Source organism: Electrona antarctica (genome assembly GCF_951216825.1).
Source record: "Electrona antarctica genome assembly, chromosome: 13".
Classification (NCBI taxonomy): Eukaryota; Metazoa; Chordata; class Actinopteri; order Myctophiformes; family Myctophidae; genus Electrona; species Electrona antarctica.
In genome coordinates this window covers 37,588,272-37,605,912 of record NC_136794.1, presented here as the reverse complement: position 1 = coordinate 37,605,912, position 17,641 = coordinate 37,588,272, and the positions used below count along the sequence as shown (strand labels likewise).

The 17,641-nt window shown below is 45.1% G+C and overlaps 1 protein-coding gene across 4 annotated transcripts in view; it reads left to right on the top strand.

Annotated features, from left to right (window-relative positions):
- tns1b (tensin 1b) overlaps nucleotides 1–17,641 on the top strand; it is a gene marked incomplete at both ends in the record, with an annotated part of 98,784 nt that overhangs the window by 73,414 nt on the left and 7,729 nt on the right. For 3 of the 4 annotated variants that reach the window (XM_079517947.1, XM_079517946.1, XM_079517948.1), the window contains 10 exons: nucleotides 1,154–1,379; nucleotides 1,709–2,450; nucleotides 3,230–3,424; nucleotides 3,998–4,370; nucleotides 7,737–7,823; nucleotides 9,861–9,989; nucleotides 11,807–11,902; nucleotides 15,308–15,385; nucleotides 15,781–15,852; nucleotides 16,356–16,382. In XM_079517947.1, coding sequence (XP_079374073.1) covers nucleotides 1,154–1,379; nucleotides 1,709–2,450; nucleotides 3,230–3,424; nucleotides 3,998–4,370; nucleotides 7,737–7,823; nucleotides 9,861–9,989; nucleotides 11,807–11,902; nucleotides 15,308–15,385; nucleotides 15,781–15,852; nucleotides 16,356–16,382 — 2,025 coding nt within the window. The remainder of the gene's footprint in view (nucleotides 1–1,153; nucleotides 1,380–1,708; nucleotides 2,451–3,229; nucleotides 3,425–3,997; nucleotides 4,371–7,736; nucleotides 7,824–9,860; nucleotides 9,990–11,806; nucleotides 11,903–15,307; nucleotides 15,386–15,780; nucleotides 15,853–16,355; nucleotides 16,383–17,641) is intronic. The other variant, XM_079517945.1, reaches the window with a different exon arrangement.

Genomic DNA, 17,641 nt, shown 5'->3' with positions numbered 1-17,641 from the left:
GGGCTCAGGGGTGCACAGATGGGTTGTGTTAGCGCCAGGCTCACAGCGTTAGCATTCAGCTGCAGAAAAGCTGGCTCTCGGCGGGTTGCAGCAGGGAACGACTGGACTCAGTTTATGTTGCTTAATGTGCATTCAGAGTTTTTTGGATCGTGAGTTGGATGGAGATCACACTTTCACTGTTGCAAGATGTAAATTGTGGGAATCTGATAGCACTCTAGGTTTATTTATGCTTAATTAGAAATAGCGGTACGGTACCACAATGTATAAAAGCTCTTGTTACAAGTCACAAGTCTTGTAATCAAAATATAATTTGTGTAAAAATCTAAATCTACTTATTATGTATTGAACCATTAACCAATCTACGTAATTGGCTAATGTATGTTTTGCAATAATAATCTAAATCTACAAAGTACTTGTAACAAAGGTTTTTAAATAATTGTAGTGGATAGAAAATTGTCAAAGCATGAACCATCGGAAAGTGGAAATGGCCTCTGTCTGATGGAAACCTCATATGTCCAAAACTGTTACTTTCAGGATTCGTTTAATTTTCATACAAAAAAGTTAACACATTTCATGCCTTAGACATTATATTTACGTTGGCAACGCTTGTATGCCGTAAATATACGTTTTAGATATCGATATAAAACGGTCTTTTAGCCCCGGGCTGGTTGCTAGGCAACGCCTTGCCTAGCCCCGCCCTCCCTGTGTCGTACGTGCGCATAATTCACTTCTGTTTTAGCGGCTGACTTTAGACGCTGTTTTCTCGGAAACTAGGGTGCTACCCGTGGTGATAATCACGTTTGCGAGGTTCAGGGCTCATTTCAGATATTACACTGCATCGTGATTACAATATTAACGTAAAAGATAGCTATTGCGAGCTCATGCTAGCGTTAGCAATTTTGCTTCATGCTTTTTAGCTAGCGAAAAAAACGTAAGTGCATCATAGTAAGAGCTTCCTGTATCCGCCTGGCACCCAGCGATATTGCTGGTGGCCACACGGTGGCAGTCTTAAAATATGGAGATAGGAGGTTTCTGCCCGACAGCGACGCACCACTCAAGTCAAGTGCAAGTTCCTCACAGTGACTTAACAGTAGTAGTTAATTTCCACCGCTGCCATCTGAAGTTCTGCCTCTCTGTGCTCTTTGTCATGCAGCACCCAGGAGCTACGTGGAGTCGGTGGCCCGGTCGGCGGCAGCGGCAGGCGGAGAACCGACGGCAGCCCCCTCGCCGGGGAGCCTGCTGGGCCAGCCGGGAGAGAGGAGCCCCAGTCCCTCCACCCACCCACCTCTGTCCCTGCTGGGCCAGCCGGGAGAGAGGAGCCCCAGTCCCTCCACCCACCCACCTCTGTCCAGCAGTAGCCCCATCCAAAGCCCACAGAAGTGAGTGTGAAACAAGTGTGTGACGAGGCTGTCGGTTTTGTCATACATACATACATACATACATACATACATACATACATACATACATACATACATACATACACAGTATGTAACATCGGAAAAACAGTGAGGGCTCTCACTCCATACATACAGGTATACTGTATGTACACCGTATATGTATATATTTACTTTAAATATGTAGGCAAAACACAGGTATAATAGCTATCAATATCTAGATAGCCAAGTATACTGTACAAATATTAGTAATATTATAATAACGTTTAAAAAGCGCTGCCACCATAACTAAGACCCATGTTTCTCCTTTGCAGTGGCGGCCACATGGCGGCAGCAGAGAGCAGCGTGAGCACTCCGTCCCAGCCCACTACTGATTCCGGCTTCTGCTCGCAGCCCACTGAGAGTGCCCACCCCACCCCCACCCCCTCCTCCCAGGCAGCCAGCACCCCTACCCCTTCCTACCAGGCTGCCAGCGCCCCCACCCTCTCCTACCAGGCTGCCAGCGCCCCCACCCTCTCCTACCAGGCTACCAGCGCCCCCACCCCCTCCTACCAGGCTGCCAGTATCCCCACCCCCTACGACCAGGCTGCCAACGCCCCCACCCCCTCCTACCAGGCTGCCAGCGCCCCCACCCTTACTTACCAGGCTGCCAAGGCCCCCACACCTTCCTACCTGGACTCCAGCTCCCCGGCCTCCTCCTACCTTGGCACCGCCGCCCCAACGCTCTCCTATCTCGGTGGCTACGCGACCTCCGAGGCCAGCCCTGCCCGCTCAGAACCCGCCCAGCCGCAGGCCTCCTACAGCCACAGGAGCCCCCAGGCGCTGCACTGGATGGCCGGCACCGGGTCCGCTCACAGCCCCGTCCTGCAGCAGCGCTCGCTGGCGGCCTATCAGGCGGGCGGCAGCCCCGTGGCGGCGCGGCAGCCGTCGCCGGCCAACGGCTACGAGGTGTCCTTCGTCCCGGGCTTGGGAGGCAGTCCCATCCTGGGTCGCTGTCCATCTCAGGGAGCCCTGCAGGGCAGTCCTGTACTGACCAGGCAGGCCTCCACCGGACAGGTGCTTATTATTATTATGAAACCTCGCTATATCGCCATTATTATATATATATCTACATTTATTTTATATTATTTTGAAATGCCAATAGAGGATACGCCCCTTGAGTTGCAGCAACTCGTTTCGAGGGGGTTCTCAGGCACAAAGCACAAACAATGGCGGGAAACAGTCGCACAACAATCGACAATAACATTGGAAAAAATATTTGTTAATATCTGTTACACTCCAAAAGAGTAAATGAAAGAAAAAAAAAAGAAGAAGCTATCAAAATACAGTAAATTATATAATAAAGAATCAAGTATATAAAACAAGAATCAAAAACAAGAATAGGTAGATTTGAGCGAATCAAACAGGACATGATAACTGATCTAATTGAAGTAGGTAAATTGTTCCAGTCAGAATGGTGCTTTGAACTTTAATGAACGTCTCCCAATTTCTCTCTGAAAGATGTTAGATGTAATGCTCACTTTTAAGACTCATGTGGAACACACGTTTTTTTATATATATATTGCTCACTTCACCTTATTTAAAATTTGTGTTGTTCTTTGTTGTTTTTGGTGCGTTGTGAATGTGATCATGTACTCAGGGCATGCTCTAAAGAGAGCATGCTCTTTATGGTCTTCCCTGATTTAATAAAGTCCAATGAATGAATTAATAAATGCACTCTGCTTAGGTGATCATTTATGGCGTTTGTTGACTGGGGTATTCATGCCGTTTGCTATCAATTGTTACAAGCGTTTTGAAGGTAACTCTGCGTGGCTCCTCTTGTGCCTCATGCTCAGGTGTCACAGCGGAGCCCCGTCCTCAGCCGACAGCCGTCTCTGGGCCAGAACCTGCAGGCCAGCAGCCCCATACTCAGCCGACAGCCGTCTCTGGGCCAGAACCTGCAGGCCAGCAGCCCCGTACTCAGCCGACAGCCATCCCTCACCCTGCACCAGGGCAGCCCGGTCTTGGGCCGCCACCCCTCCATATCGCAGGTCAGGGACGTGCAGAGAATGCCAGAGAGGCAACAGGGGCTGAAATTCAAAACAACAACAACAACAAAAAATAGCGGATCTACAAGCTCACAAGAGAGCTTGTAAAAACGAAATAAACAAATTACAAATCCCCCGTGGCTCCCGACAATGTGTTGCCGGTTACAAATCACCCATGGACGGTTACAAATCACACATGGCTTCCTTGTGCGGTTAGGGTTAGGTTAGGGTTTTGGGTAGGGTGTTGGACTCACTGTAGGACTGTTCGTATGTCTAACCAAACCCACTCTTTAGCTACTGAAGGCCTACGAATTCTCTCAATGCAAAATGTAGCGTTGGAGTTCAGGAGAGTTTGGAAAAAAGGCAATTCTCCTGAAACTACGGGCATTTTGTCTATTATTTCAGTTAGTTTTAGTTCGTTTTGTAAACACACAATACAGTTTTTCAGGAAAAGAAACACAACACAGTTTTTTCTTTTCCTTTTCTAGTTTTTATTTAGTTCAGTTAACGATTTTTTTTTAGTTTGAGTTTTTTTCATTAGTTTTAGTTAATTGTAATACGCGTGCACTGTTGCAGGTGTCCCAGAGGAGTCCCAGTCTGGACCGCCACCCCTTGCACAGCGGCTACACCACGCCGGACGAGCGTCACGGCAACCTGTCGCGGCAGAGCAGCTCCTCCGGCTACCAGGGACCGCCCACGCCCTCGTTTCCTATGTCCCCCGCCGCGAGCTACCTGGACGGCGGGACAGTGTTCCGGCAGGGCAGCCCAGCCCCTCCCGGGCAGCAGCCGCAGCTCCCCGAGAAGAGGCGCATGTCCAGCGGTGAGCGGCCCAATGGAGGCCTGTCCTACGGGACGCTGAACGGCAAGATGCCGTCCCCGCTGTCGAGTGGAGGCAGCACTCCCAGCTACTTCCACACCCTCCCCGACTTCTCCAAGTTCAACTTGCCTGGTGAGATGAGTTGGAGGGATGTTAAGGGTTTAACTGTTAACTGACAATAATAATTGTTGTTATACGATTATATCCGTTAAACCATTTATGATCTTTGATATGTTTTGTGTGTGTTTTTAGGGTGAGGTACTTTAATTCTTTTACACTTGCTTTGCAGTCACCACATGCATTATTGAGGGTATGTGCGTGTCATCAAAAAACTACTTTCTGGCCTTGACAGTCCATGCATCCAAACAGAAAATTGTTTGCATTAAACGAAATTAAACAACGTTAAACTGACTTTTCCCCTCGATATGCCACTCACTTTATGCATGCGCATACCCTCTATACATGTGGTGCTTTATGCATGTGACATGGGGACGTAAGGAACCCTGAGCACCTCAGGAGGTTGACAAGCCACGACTACCATGGGATTTTCATTTTCTACAGTGAAACGTGTGCTCGTATGAGCAATTCTACAAGCGTAGCCTGATTCATCATTATTGTTCTTATACATTAATTTGTTCCATGGCACAAACAAAACTCCAGCTTAACTCCTCTTAAACCCCAGCGTCCGTATTGTATTGTGTTGAAAGTGTTGGCGGTAAAATAGAAGATGGACAAGCTCACCACGGTCTTGCCCCACAATAACAGAAAACTGAAAATACACTAGCACAGAGCCCTGAGGAACTACAGTATGTATAGTTCAAGTGATTAATGTATGGGCTAAAACAGCCTGGTCGCTAACAAACCTGCGGGCCATTGTGTGTGTGTGTGTGTGTGTGTGTGTGTGTGTGTGTGTGTGTGTGTGTGTGTGTGTGTGTGTGTGTGTGTGTGTGTGTGTGTGTGTGTGTGTGTGTGTGTGTGTGTGTGTGTGTGTGTGTGTGTGTGTGTGTGTGTGTGTGTGTGTGTGTATTTATATATGATAAAATTGTTTTTCACACAGTTTTAGCACCTACATTAATTTTTGAGGTCACCAGACGGTAGGCAGGGAATCTCTTGGTAAATTATCAATTCATAGCGCCTTTATCCAAGGCACTTCACCCTTCACACACACATTCATACACTGATGGCGTATGAAACCATGCAAGGCACAAACCTACTCATCGGGAGCAATTAGGGGTTCAGCGTCTTGCTCAAAGACGCTGAACCTCTGGGCTCTTTGTGTCTCTGGGGAGCCCGGGATCGAACTGGGAACCTTCTGATCCTTCTGAACTCTACCCCTGAGCTACTGCCGCCTACTTGATGGTCTGGCTAGAGGTTGAGGAGCTTCTAATAGCAATTATTCGACCTGTAATGAGTCGATTATTACTGTACATAAACGTCATATAAATACAATTCATTGTCTTAACCATCTGATGACGATGTAAGCCTGGATACCATCTGTGTCCGTTCCCATAGGATAGTTAGGATGGATTAAATGCAAACGACAAATGTCCCCTCAGGGATCAATAAAAGTAGCTAGCCTGCTGCTTATTCTCTGATCCACATCATCGCTGAGCCGTTCCACTGTCCTGCTCTACTCATGTGGCTGATAAACTGTGGCTTTTGTGTGAGCAAGGTGAGGAGATGAGCTTGACATATTTATCGTTGATGTCGGGCAGAAACCTCCTATCTTCATACTCATTTTTCTTTTTTTTACCAACGCCCTTCTTGACCAGCATCACACAGCGTCACACAGTGTCACACAAAAGTAGCAAAAGTATCAAATCTGCAAATTGTAGATCCGCTACTTTTTCTATATGGACATATGAGGTTTCCAATCTGACAGAGATTATACGATATCCTGCCATGCTTTACCTTTCAGCTGTTCCCAGGAATTCAATTTCTCAAAAAAATGATTTTCTTCTTCACAACTACACATACATACACATTATACACATACACATCACTTTATTTATTTCTCGCAAAAGCGAGATGTCGTTAGATTGTATTAATGTTGCACTTGACACTTACTCTACTCTAGAGGAAAAGTTATTTCAGTCTCACAAGAGTTAGGGATGAGCTCTGTCTGTCTGTCTGTCTGTCTGTCTGTCTGTCTGTCTGTCTGTCTGTCTGTCTGTCTGTCTGTCTGTCTGTCTGTCTGTCTGTCTGTCTGTCTGTCTGTCTGTCTGTGTCTCTCTCTCTCTCTCTCTCTCTCTCTCTCTCTCTCTCTCCCCACCGTTCTTGTTCTCGCTCGCCCAGCTCCAGATGCTCTCGGGGTAGGATAGCAGTGGTTGTGGCTTCCAGCCCAGTCGATCTGGCAGCCATGTCTCTGTGTCTGTGGTGTGCCTCTGAGTCCGTTCAGAGTAGCATGGCCACTATGTGGTGAGACTGAGGCACAGACAGACAGACAGGCAGCTCTAGAGCTGAAGCTGCAGGGCCCCTTGTTCGGGAGAGGTTTAACCGTAAAACCAGGCATTTTGTGTTCTCGGGCTGTTGCCAGGATTTGTTTATTGCCTCGGGACACATTTTTAAACTGTTTTCCATAGATTCTATCCATTAATGCCCTGGCGGGGTCATGCGTGATTCCTTATAAATCAAATCATATCGATATGGCGTACCACTGCATCCAAATTCATGACCACGATATGAAACATAGAATATTCACATAACTTCCAAAAATAATATTTAACCCATTGAGACAGAGAAAGCATCTATGTCATTTTAGATTTGGGCTAAAAAGCATTATTTTATACTTTGGCTATTCAAAAATAGCAGATATACAAGCTTGTAGCACGTCACTTCATGCCGCGCTACTACAGTAGCTTGTAGATCTGCTATTTTTGAAAAATCATGGATTTTTGTTTTTACAAATCCTTGAATTGTACATTCTTTTAAAGCAAACATTTTAACTCAAATCCTTGCTTATGGGGGTCTCTGGAACAACATATTTTGAGATGGGGTTCGCAGGCCAAATACATATAATTTTGGATGAAAAGGTTTGAGCACCGCTGACATTGAAAAAAAATTCAGAAAACGTAGGATTTAGAAGACATTTTGTATAATCGGCCTCCGGTCTTAATGGGTTAAAGAAAATGTAAGATGTATATACTGGGGGCGCTTCTGGCAAGTGTATTTGGCAAGCTGTCGTTCCTTTCATAGAGTATGTTGTTCTCCATGATTTTATTGGAGGAACCAGCCAGTCCACAGCACAGTACAATGAAATGCATGCCTGGACTTCAGTTGAGATGTATGTCGGAGCTTCGGGCCATACTTTGAGTGACATTCCTGTGAGACTTCCTGCTGACATCGATACGGCTCGGCTGTCACATTTGTCTACAGTTAAAGCCAGGCACAGCGGCGTGGATTACATAGTAATCTTGACCTTAGAGATTGAGCTGTGACACCTCTCTGTGACACTGACATTCCTTCTCCCCTTTCTCTCTCTCTCTCTCTGTTCTCTAGATGGAAGTCCGGAGTCCAGGCTGAATGTCAAGTTTGTCCAAGACACGTCCAAGTTCTGGTACAAGCCAGACATTTCCCGGGAGCAAGGTGAGGAGATGATCTTGATATATTAATCGTCTCTGTCGGGTGGATACCTCTTGTGTCCATAGTCACAAATCTTTAATAAATGAATGACCTACATGATCATACTACAGCGTCACACAAAAGCATCAAAAGTAGCAGATTCACGAGCTTGAAACATGGCACAAAGTGACACGTTTTTAACTTCTAGATCTAGATCTGCTATTTTGGCTATTTTTGAATTTGAATCCTGAAAAGTAACAGTTTTGGACATATGCTGATTAGCCTCTTAATGGGTCTCAAGAGGTTTGAGCCCCATTGCCCCCGCCGGCGGGGGCAGCGGCTGTCCACCTCTGAACAGCGATCAGCGGGTCAATGGAGACCCAATTGGTCTCCGGTTCCAACTCCGATGTTGCGGATTTTCCCCCTGGACCCCCCTGGGGTTTAAGAGGTTAAACCCAACAGAGACGTTATACTCAATCATACAATGCTGTCACTTACCAAAAAGAACAGATCTACAAGCTAACCACAGGAGCATCCTCGTCACTCAAGCTGTTCTTGCCCTGACCATTGACATGTCATGGTTTCAGGGCCACTTCCCACTTGACTTGCTCTTAAACGAGAGACTGAGATCATGCCTTTAAAAACGAAATAATAAACGGACCAGCAATGATCTCAATTTATCATAATTTCATAATAAACAAACGTGTACGGCTGTACGCTTTTGTTGTGTGATGGAAACTAGTGTAAATCGACTGTAGATTTAGTCGACTAAAATCTTATGATATTTAGTCAACTAAAACTAGATTCATAAAATATGACTAAAACTTAATTTGCTGTGAAAATCAACACTGCCATGGGGTGTACTTTCACTTGTACTTGTATCAAGCCTCGCGCTACAGTAACAGGAGTTAGGCTCCTACCCTATGGGCCACACAGCTCAGGAACCATGTAGCTGTAACTTTAAACATGTAACTTTGCTACTTGAGTTTGAAATCACTGTGTTAATTGAATGTAGTGCACTCTGAGGCCAGAGATTCCCTGATGTTTGCACTTTTGGGAATGCATGCATGCGTAGTCATGCACATGCACGCATGCGCACTTGCGCGACCACAAACAGACACACATGTGTCCTCTATCTTGTTCTCTGCTCATGTGTTTGGCTGTGAGGTCAGTGGATGTTCTCTTCTGCTTTTGCTCATCGCCCTCATTGGATTAGCTCATCTTAAACACAAGCACATGCTCCACTGCCATGACATCACGCACGCACGCACGCACGCACGCACGCACGCACGCACGCACACACACATATTACTATAGGCCTACTTGTTTTTTTGGTAATTTTTTAACCCTACATTTAAAGCGAATAATAGCAAATCCACGTACAAGCTCACAACATATTGTGCTGCGTTGTCAACTTGTAGATTGGCTGTATGACTGTGGCTAATTAGTGTATTCATTATAAATACAATTTGACATTTAGAGGTTAAGCGCATTTAGAGGGGAGCTTAGCTCCCCAAATCTTTTGTTTCTCCAGGAAAATGGTCCTCACAATGTCGCCGTTTCTCAAATTCTGCTACACTCGTGGGGACATCTCGTGGGGTCCTCACAAGTGTAGTAACACAAGTATTTGAACAAGCACTCCCAGAAGGAAAGCCACACATATGCAGAGCGTTATAGGGAAACATCTGCCTGCACTGCTCTTCTCGTCCATTTCCTGCGATGCACTGTCACATGTGGACGTTGATGGAGGGATTGAGATGATCCCACCGTTGCTTACATACTACAGTGTCACACAAAAGCATTAAAAGTAGATTCTTCCTGAACAGTAACCTAAACGTGTGGCCGAGAAAATCCTTCGGTTATTTTTTTTAGTTCCAAAACTGACTTCCACTTGGTTGTCGGTAAGAAATTAAAGTGATGTTTTGCCCCGATAGCTGAGTGGTTAGGAGCGCGTACAAACATGGGCTCAAACGCCTGACAGCAAGGCCACAGTTTGATATCTGGCCGGCCAGGGCTAAGATTTTCATCTTAACACTAACTTGTGAACATGTGTGTTGGCAGCCATCAGCCTGCTGCGAGAGAGGGAGCCAGGGGCCTTTGTCATTCGGGATAGTCATTCCTTCAGAGGGGCCTACGGACTGGCCATGAAGGTGGCATCTCCACCACCCACGGCACAACCAGCCAAGAAAGGTAAGGGAAGCGACCATTATCTGGTACCACACAATTCCATGCAGGGCACTGTTGGAGGTGCGACAAAGAAAGCAGGAAGACCATCCTTCTGTATGAAATAAATGATGCCTCCGAAGGGAAATGCAGATGCCACTTGAAGGGGCAGCCGGGAGACAGACCACGAGAGAAGTTGTAGCAATTGACCCGGGCAGAAACCTCTTATATTCCTCCATATTTTAACTTTTTGTGTTTTTTGAGTGGTGCAACCACTCCAAGGAACAGCAATGTCCGTGTTCACCTAACTATGTGACGTTCACCTAACTATGTGACGTTCACCTATGTGACTATGAGCACGAGTACCAATGAGTACCAGTAGGGGCGCTGTTGTGCCAGAAACAGAGAGAGAGAGAGATAGTGCTTCACTGTTGCCTGCTAATGAGAGAGAGGGAGAGAGAGAGGGGAGAGGGGAGTTGCACCACTCAGTTCACACGGGTGTGATTTTACATTAACACCCTACTTGTCTGATTACAGTGGTACACAAACGCATAGAAAGTAGCAGATCCACAAGCTCGAAATGTGTGTTGCACTTGTCGATCTGCTACTTCTTCTATTTCATTTGAATCCTAAACAGTTTTGGACAAATGAGGTTTCCACCTGACAGAGACAGTAACTTGGTGAGCCTGAAATATCATCTGTCGGGTTCCAGTCACTCTGGAAAAAAACAGCATCGGCCAAAACACCTAAATTGGCCACGTACATACCTGTTAGAAGATTGAAAGTGCAGCATGTGATATCATTAATCACTTTGTTCACATGCTGTTCTGTACTCCTTTCCAAATGGGAACATTCCTATCACAAACATCATATTAATATTACTTATTCGTTGCTGTCGGACAGAAACCTTGTATCTCCATCTCCATATTTATTTATTTTTATTTTTATGGTAAATTAATGCCCTGGTTTTGCATGCAAGAGTAGCGGAAAGAGCCATTCTAATGTGTCGTGAGCTTGTAAATCTGCTATTTTGAAAAGTGTCTCTGCTTGGGTTTCATCAAATATTGATGAAATAATGCCTTTGTTTTTTTATCACTTTATTTGTATTTTTATTGATGCAGCAATGAATAAACATACATACATGTACATTTTGCGATCAATCAATTGCGACCCCAATCAAGGTCAGAACAAGACAAATAAAACTAACAGTATAAGACAGTAAAAGTAATTAGTAAACTAGTATTGAAAGTACTAATGAACATAGTAAGAAGAGAAAAAGAAAAGAAAAAAGTAAAACAGCATTTTCCATCAGGGTATGGTATCTAGGTTACATACATTGTATCCATCATTCAGTTAAATAATAAATTGCTCTATATCCAACTGTCTACTTACTGAGGGCCTCTAATCAGAGGTCACCCAATGTCAGATTTGAAATAATGCCTTTGTGACTAAATAATAACTATACTGGCTTAATTTCCTGAAAAGTAATGTTTGTGAACTTACAAGCTAGGTTTGGACATGACAGTGACACATCGTGTATGGGCAAATCCTTGGTTTATCAATTTCACTCTAAGCTAGAGTGGAGGGGGGTGGCTTACTGGTGCAGCTTCATGGACTTTTAAGGTTGTTGATATGCAACTGCTCCCACTGTTGGCCGGAAAAGAGACAAACAATTACCTCTTCCACCTAATACTGAACACATGAGGTGATGTCTGCATGCTTGTTTATTGTCTGTGTACTCACTACTCACTGACGTTATCTAACTCTCTCTTTCTCTCTTTCATTTTGTCTACCTCTCTCTCTCTCTCTCTCTCTCTCTCTCTCTCTCTCTCTCTGTGTGTCAGCGGGTGATGTCACCAACGAGTTGGTGAGGCACTTCCTAATCGAGAGCAGCCCTAAAGGGGTGAAGCTGAAGGGTTGTCCCAACGAACCTTACTTTGGTGAGCCATGGCCTCTGAGCCAAAACACACACGCACGCACGCACGCACGCACGCACGCACGCACGCACGCACGCACGCACGCACGCACGCACGCACGCACGCACGCACGCACGCACGCTCTGTCTGTCTGTCTGTCTGTCTGTCTGTCTGTCTGTCTGTCTGTCTGTCTGTCTGTCCATCAAAGACTGTCGTTTGTCTCGACCTTCCAGCCTCCATAAAGACTAATCCTTCTATAATTACAGTACAGCGTTTGGGTTGAAGTCATCCATGTCATGTTCTCCCTACTAATTTCATCTCAAGGCAGCGTGACGTGTGTGTGTGTGTGTGTGTGTGTGTGTGTGTGTGTGTGTGTGTGTGTGTGTGTGTGTGTGTGTGTGTGTGTGTGTGTGTGTGTGTGTGTGTGTGTGTGTGTGTGTGTGTGTGTGTGTGTGTGTGTGTGCGCGCGTTTGCGTGTGCGCGCGTTCACGGGTGTGCATTTGACTGAGAGTGTAATGTACGCTACATGCACACGTGCGTGCACTGTACTAAGTCTCAAGCCTCGGCTAGACAACTTTATCTACCCAATCTATCAAAAAAGAAAAACGCCAAACAATTCTGGCAGGATGACCCAGTGGTTCTCAAAGTGGGGTCCAGGGACCCCTAGGGGTCCATGAGGCCTATAACCACAACAGCTATTTGAAAATAGCCGCCCCCCCAAAAAAAAAAATACAAATAAAATAAAATATAAAATATATATAAATATATATAATATAGATGTTTGAGAACCACTGCGTTTGGGACTATGTGCTGAGAATCTGCTCAGATTGTAGAGCACTCTGGTTTTGACGTCGCAGAGCACTCTGATTGCAATGAATTTACCAACAGTCAGAGTGACTAACTACTAACTAGTGTTGCTATTTTCATAATTTAAAAGGAATTTAAATCCAAATAACTGTTGTGTTACTCATAGATGCATGCTGAATACGGTGTAGATACCAAACAGATACCTCTGCCATTATTCATTGTTCAAAAATGGGTACAAATGTAGTAGTAGAAAACTTGTTGTTCTGCTATGCTGCCACCAAAATGTGGAATGACCTACAGTACCAACAGGCATAGAGGTTCTAGACTCCCTATACCCAACAGGCATAGAGGTTCTAGACTCCCTATACCCAACAGGCATAGAGGTTCTAGACTCCCTATACCCGTACCAACAGGCATAGAGGTTCTAGACTCCCTATACCCGTACCATAGAGGTTCTAGACTCCCTATACCCGTACCATAGAGGTTCTAGACTCCCTATACCCGTACCATAGAGGTTCTAGACTCCCTATACCCGTACCATAGCGGTTCTAGACTCCCTATACCCGTACCAACAGGCATAGAGGTTCTAGACTCCCTATACCCGTACCAACAGGCATAGAGGTTCTAGACTCCCTATACCCGTACCATAGAGGTTCTACACTCCCTATACCCGTACCATAGAGGTTCTAGACTCCCTATACCCGTACCATAGAGGTTCTAGACTCCCTATACCCGTACCATAGAGGTTCTAGACTCCCTATACCCGTACCATAGAGGTTCTAGACTCCCTATACCCGTACCAACAGGCATAGAGGTTCTAGACTCCCTACACCCGTACCAACAGGCATAGAGGTTCTAGACTCCCTATACCCGTACCATAGAGGTTCTAGACTCCCTATACCCGTACCATAGAGGTTCTAGACTCCCTATACCCGTACCAACAGGCATAGAGGTTCTAGACTCCCTATACCAGTACCAACAGGCATAGAGGTTCTAGACTCCCTATACCCGTACCATAGAGGTTCTAGACTCCCTATACCCGTACCATAGAGGTTCTAGACTCCCTATACCCGTACCATAGAGTTTCTAGACTCCCTATACCCGTACCAACAGGCATAGAGGTTCTAGACTCCCTATACCCGTACCAACAGGCATAGAGGTTCTAGACTCCCTATACCCGTACCAACAGGCATAGAGGTTCTAGACTCCCTATACCCGTACCATAGAGGTTCTAGACTCCCTATACCCGTACCAACAGGCATAGAGGTTCTAGACTCCCTATACCCGTACCATAGAGGTTCTAGACTCCCTACACCCGTACCATAGAGGTTCTAGACTCCCTATACCCGTACCATAGAGGTTCTAGACTCCCTATACCCGTACCAACAGGCATAGAGGTTCTAGACTCCCTACACCCGTACCAACAGGCATAGAGGTTCTAGACTCCCTATACCCGTACCATAGAGGTTCTAGACTCCCTATACCCGTACCATAGAGGTTCTAGACTCCCTATACCCGTACCATAGAGGTTCTAGACTCCCTATACCCGTACCATAGAGGTTCTAGACTCCCTATACCCGTACCATAGAGGTTCTAGACTCCCTATACCCGTACCAACAGGCATAGAGGTTCTAGACTCCCTATACCCGTACCAACAGGCATAGAGGTTCTAGACTCCCTACACCCGTACCAACAGGCATAGAGGTTCTAGACTCCCTATACCCGTACCATAGAGGTTCTAGACTCCCTATACCCGTACCATAGAGGTTCTAGACTCCCTATACCCGTACCAACAGGCATAGAGGTTCTAGACTCCCTATACCCGGACCAACAGGCCTAGAGGTTCTAGACTCCCTATACCCGGACCAACAGGCATAGAGGTTCTAGACTCCCTATACCCGTACCATAGAGGTTCTAGACTCCCTATACCCGTACCATAGAGGTTCTAGACTCCCTATACCCGTACCAACAGGCATAGAGGTTCTAGACTCCCTATACCCGTACCATAGAGGTTCTAGACTCCCTATACCCGTACCATAGAGGTTCTAGACTCCCTATACCCGTACCATAGAGGTTCTAGACTCCCTATACCCGTACCAACAGGCATAGAGGTTCTAGACTCCCTATACCCGTACCTACAGTACCAACAGGCATAGAGGTTCTAGACTCCCTATACCCGTACCTACAGTACCAACAGGCATAGAGGTTCTAGACTCCCTATACCCGTACCTACAGTACCAACAGGCATAGAGGTTCTAGACTCCCTATACCCGTCCCGTACCAAACTCAAAACGAACCTAAAAGAATGCCTTTCGTCACAATACAAGTGAACATCATTTAACTCCTTGAATCGCCTGACCCCTCCCCTGCTTTCTCTGTAAATATACATTATGATCCTACGAGCTTTATTCCAATATGTTTTCTAGTACATTTTGTATTGAATTGTATTGTCTGTACTCTGTATTATACTGTATGTAGTAGTGATGAATTGTGTACAAAGGACCACAATGGAGTTTTGTGTTATCCTTTTAGCATAACCTTTGACTTTAATACCTGTACTGTATAAATGCTAATCAATCAAAGATGATGAATGAACTGTATGCTGTTTGTGTCCCCCCGCAGGCTGTCTGTCTGCCTTGGTCTACCAACACGCCATCACGCCACTGGCCCTGCCCTGCAAACTGCTCATCCCCACCACAGGTCTGTGCCAAGGGCTCTATACCGGTATACAGCATGTTCACACGCCATTTTGGAAAGCACTTGGGCCTCTACCTATAGCCCCTTTCGGGATCCGATTCCTCGGTTACCTTTTCTGCATTTTGGACGCCGGTACCCTAGGGTCCCTTGAAAGTTAATCCTCTCTCCAATAGACGCAGCTGTACCACTGTTTGGTCACGGACAAATCTAGCGTCGCTTGAGAAGTTGATGAGATGTTTCAAAGAGGCATAAAGTAGCAGTAGGAGACCGCGGAAACTTGTGCGAAGCGGCGCTAATCGCGTCGCCGCTAAGTATTTTTTGACTGTGAAAATCTCCATTGTTAATTTATGAATTTGTAAATTCACACTCAGTACTCTCTCTCTCTGCATGTTGTATAGATCTCCATGAAGACGTGTCTGAGGTGGTCACACCAGCAAACCCCCTGGCGGAACGGCTCAAACAAGGAGCAGGTGTGTATTTAGCACATGCATTCAGTGGCACAGATCCCTTTCAATTATGCTTTCATGGGACAGATAGATGATTGCCTTGAAATGTCTGCACATAATGTGGGAGTTTAAATGAAATGGCTATGGGTAAAGAAAAAGGCAATATTAAAAAAGCAATGAAGTGGATATGGGTAAAAAGAAGAACATGAAAGATGCTGTATGTGTCCACTGTCCAGAATGAAACAGAAGATATAGATCCTTAACTAGACAGTAATTTAAAGTCATGCTTTAGTCACCTGACGTTTTTTTGGTGTCACCTCTCGTAGCTCATAGTTTTTCTATACTGAAGTTATGTGGAATGTTTATTGGGAAAAATCTACCGGTGACAGATTATATGAAATATTACTTAAGTTTAATTAGAAAAGTTAAACAGTATGACTTTAATGTGAAGGAAAACACCAGTTGTCATGTTTCCTGACGCATAACGTTCACTCCCTCCAAGTAACACCACTTCCTTGTTACTCCAGTGCAAAAGGCCCCTGCTGATTCCCATGGTAAACCCTGTGTACATTTATTTGGATTGCTTCTTCTGGAATGCTACTAGTTTCCTTGAATGCTAGGTCTATGTATGCCTCAAAACATTTGTTTGAGTGTGCGACGTGTGTATGTGTGCGAGCGTGCGTGCATGTTTGTGTGCTGCAGAATTTGTGTAGATTTGTCTTTCTTACAGTCTGTTAACATTGCCGTCCAGCTTTATGTCCAAATATGGAAAAGTGTTTGATGTTGGAATGACACTGGTCGATGGATGTGTTTAATGTTCGTGCTCTATCTGACCATGCCTTGTCTGAGAGAGCATGCAGTGTAATGACAAGAATACAGCACATTATATAGGCTATACGCATTTTGTGCATGAACAGGTCGGTTAAAAGAATGTTACTTGACTTCATTAATGTCATTAACAAACAAGTCTGTGCAGCCGTGACTGTATGCATACTGCATAGGTTACTGTTGATTCCCATTATGTTGTCTTCAAGAAGCCTGTGTCCCCCGCCCTGTGTCGTCTTTGTTCAGTTCAGTCTGGTGGTGGAAGTACTTTTACTTAAGTCAAAGTAAAAATACCACGCTGTGAAAATACTCTGTTACAAGTAAAAGGCTTGTATCAAACTTTCATGGGAGTAGATCAGTATAAAAGTAATGGCATCAATATGTATTTACAGAACCAAAGCGAAAAGTTGTAGCTGAAAGTGTATTTCAAAAATAGCAGACCATGCAACACATTGTGAGCTTGTAGACTTTCTATTTTTGAATAGTCGCAGCATTACGGGCTAAAGAGGTTAATGAATGTTCTGCATTAATAATCTAAATATGCAATGTAACTACGGGTAGCTATAGTATTTAAATAATTGTAATAGAGTAAAAAAAAGAAAAGACAATATTTGTCTCTAAGGCCTCACTCAGACCTTTACAACAGATTGCTGTATGCTTGCTGTATACAAAGGGTGTGACACAGCTTGCCCCAATGCATTTCCAATGGGAGTCACATGGTCTGACACAACACTTGTGTTGTATGAGGGGTATGAGTTGTATGAGGGGCGCAGTCGAAACACAGCCGAAAGCCATACAACAGCTTGTAGTCCAAAATGTAGTCCTCAAACCATGTGACTTCCATTGGAAATGCATTGGGGCGGCCATGACACTCACAGCATTCATACAACAAGCATGCATCAATGTTTTAAAGGTCTGAGTGAGGCCTAGTTGTGCATTGAAAAAGGGACATACTCAAGTTAAAGGTATATTCAGTGATTTGACGTAA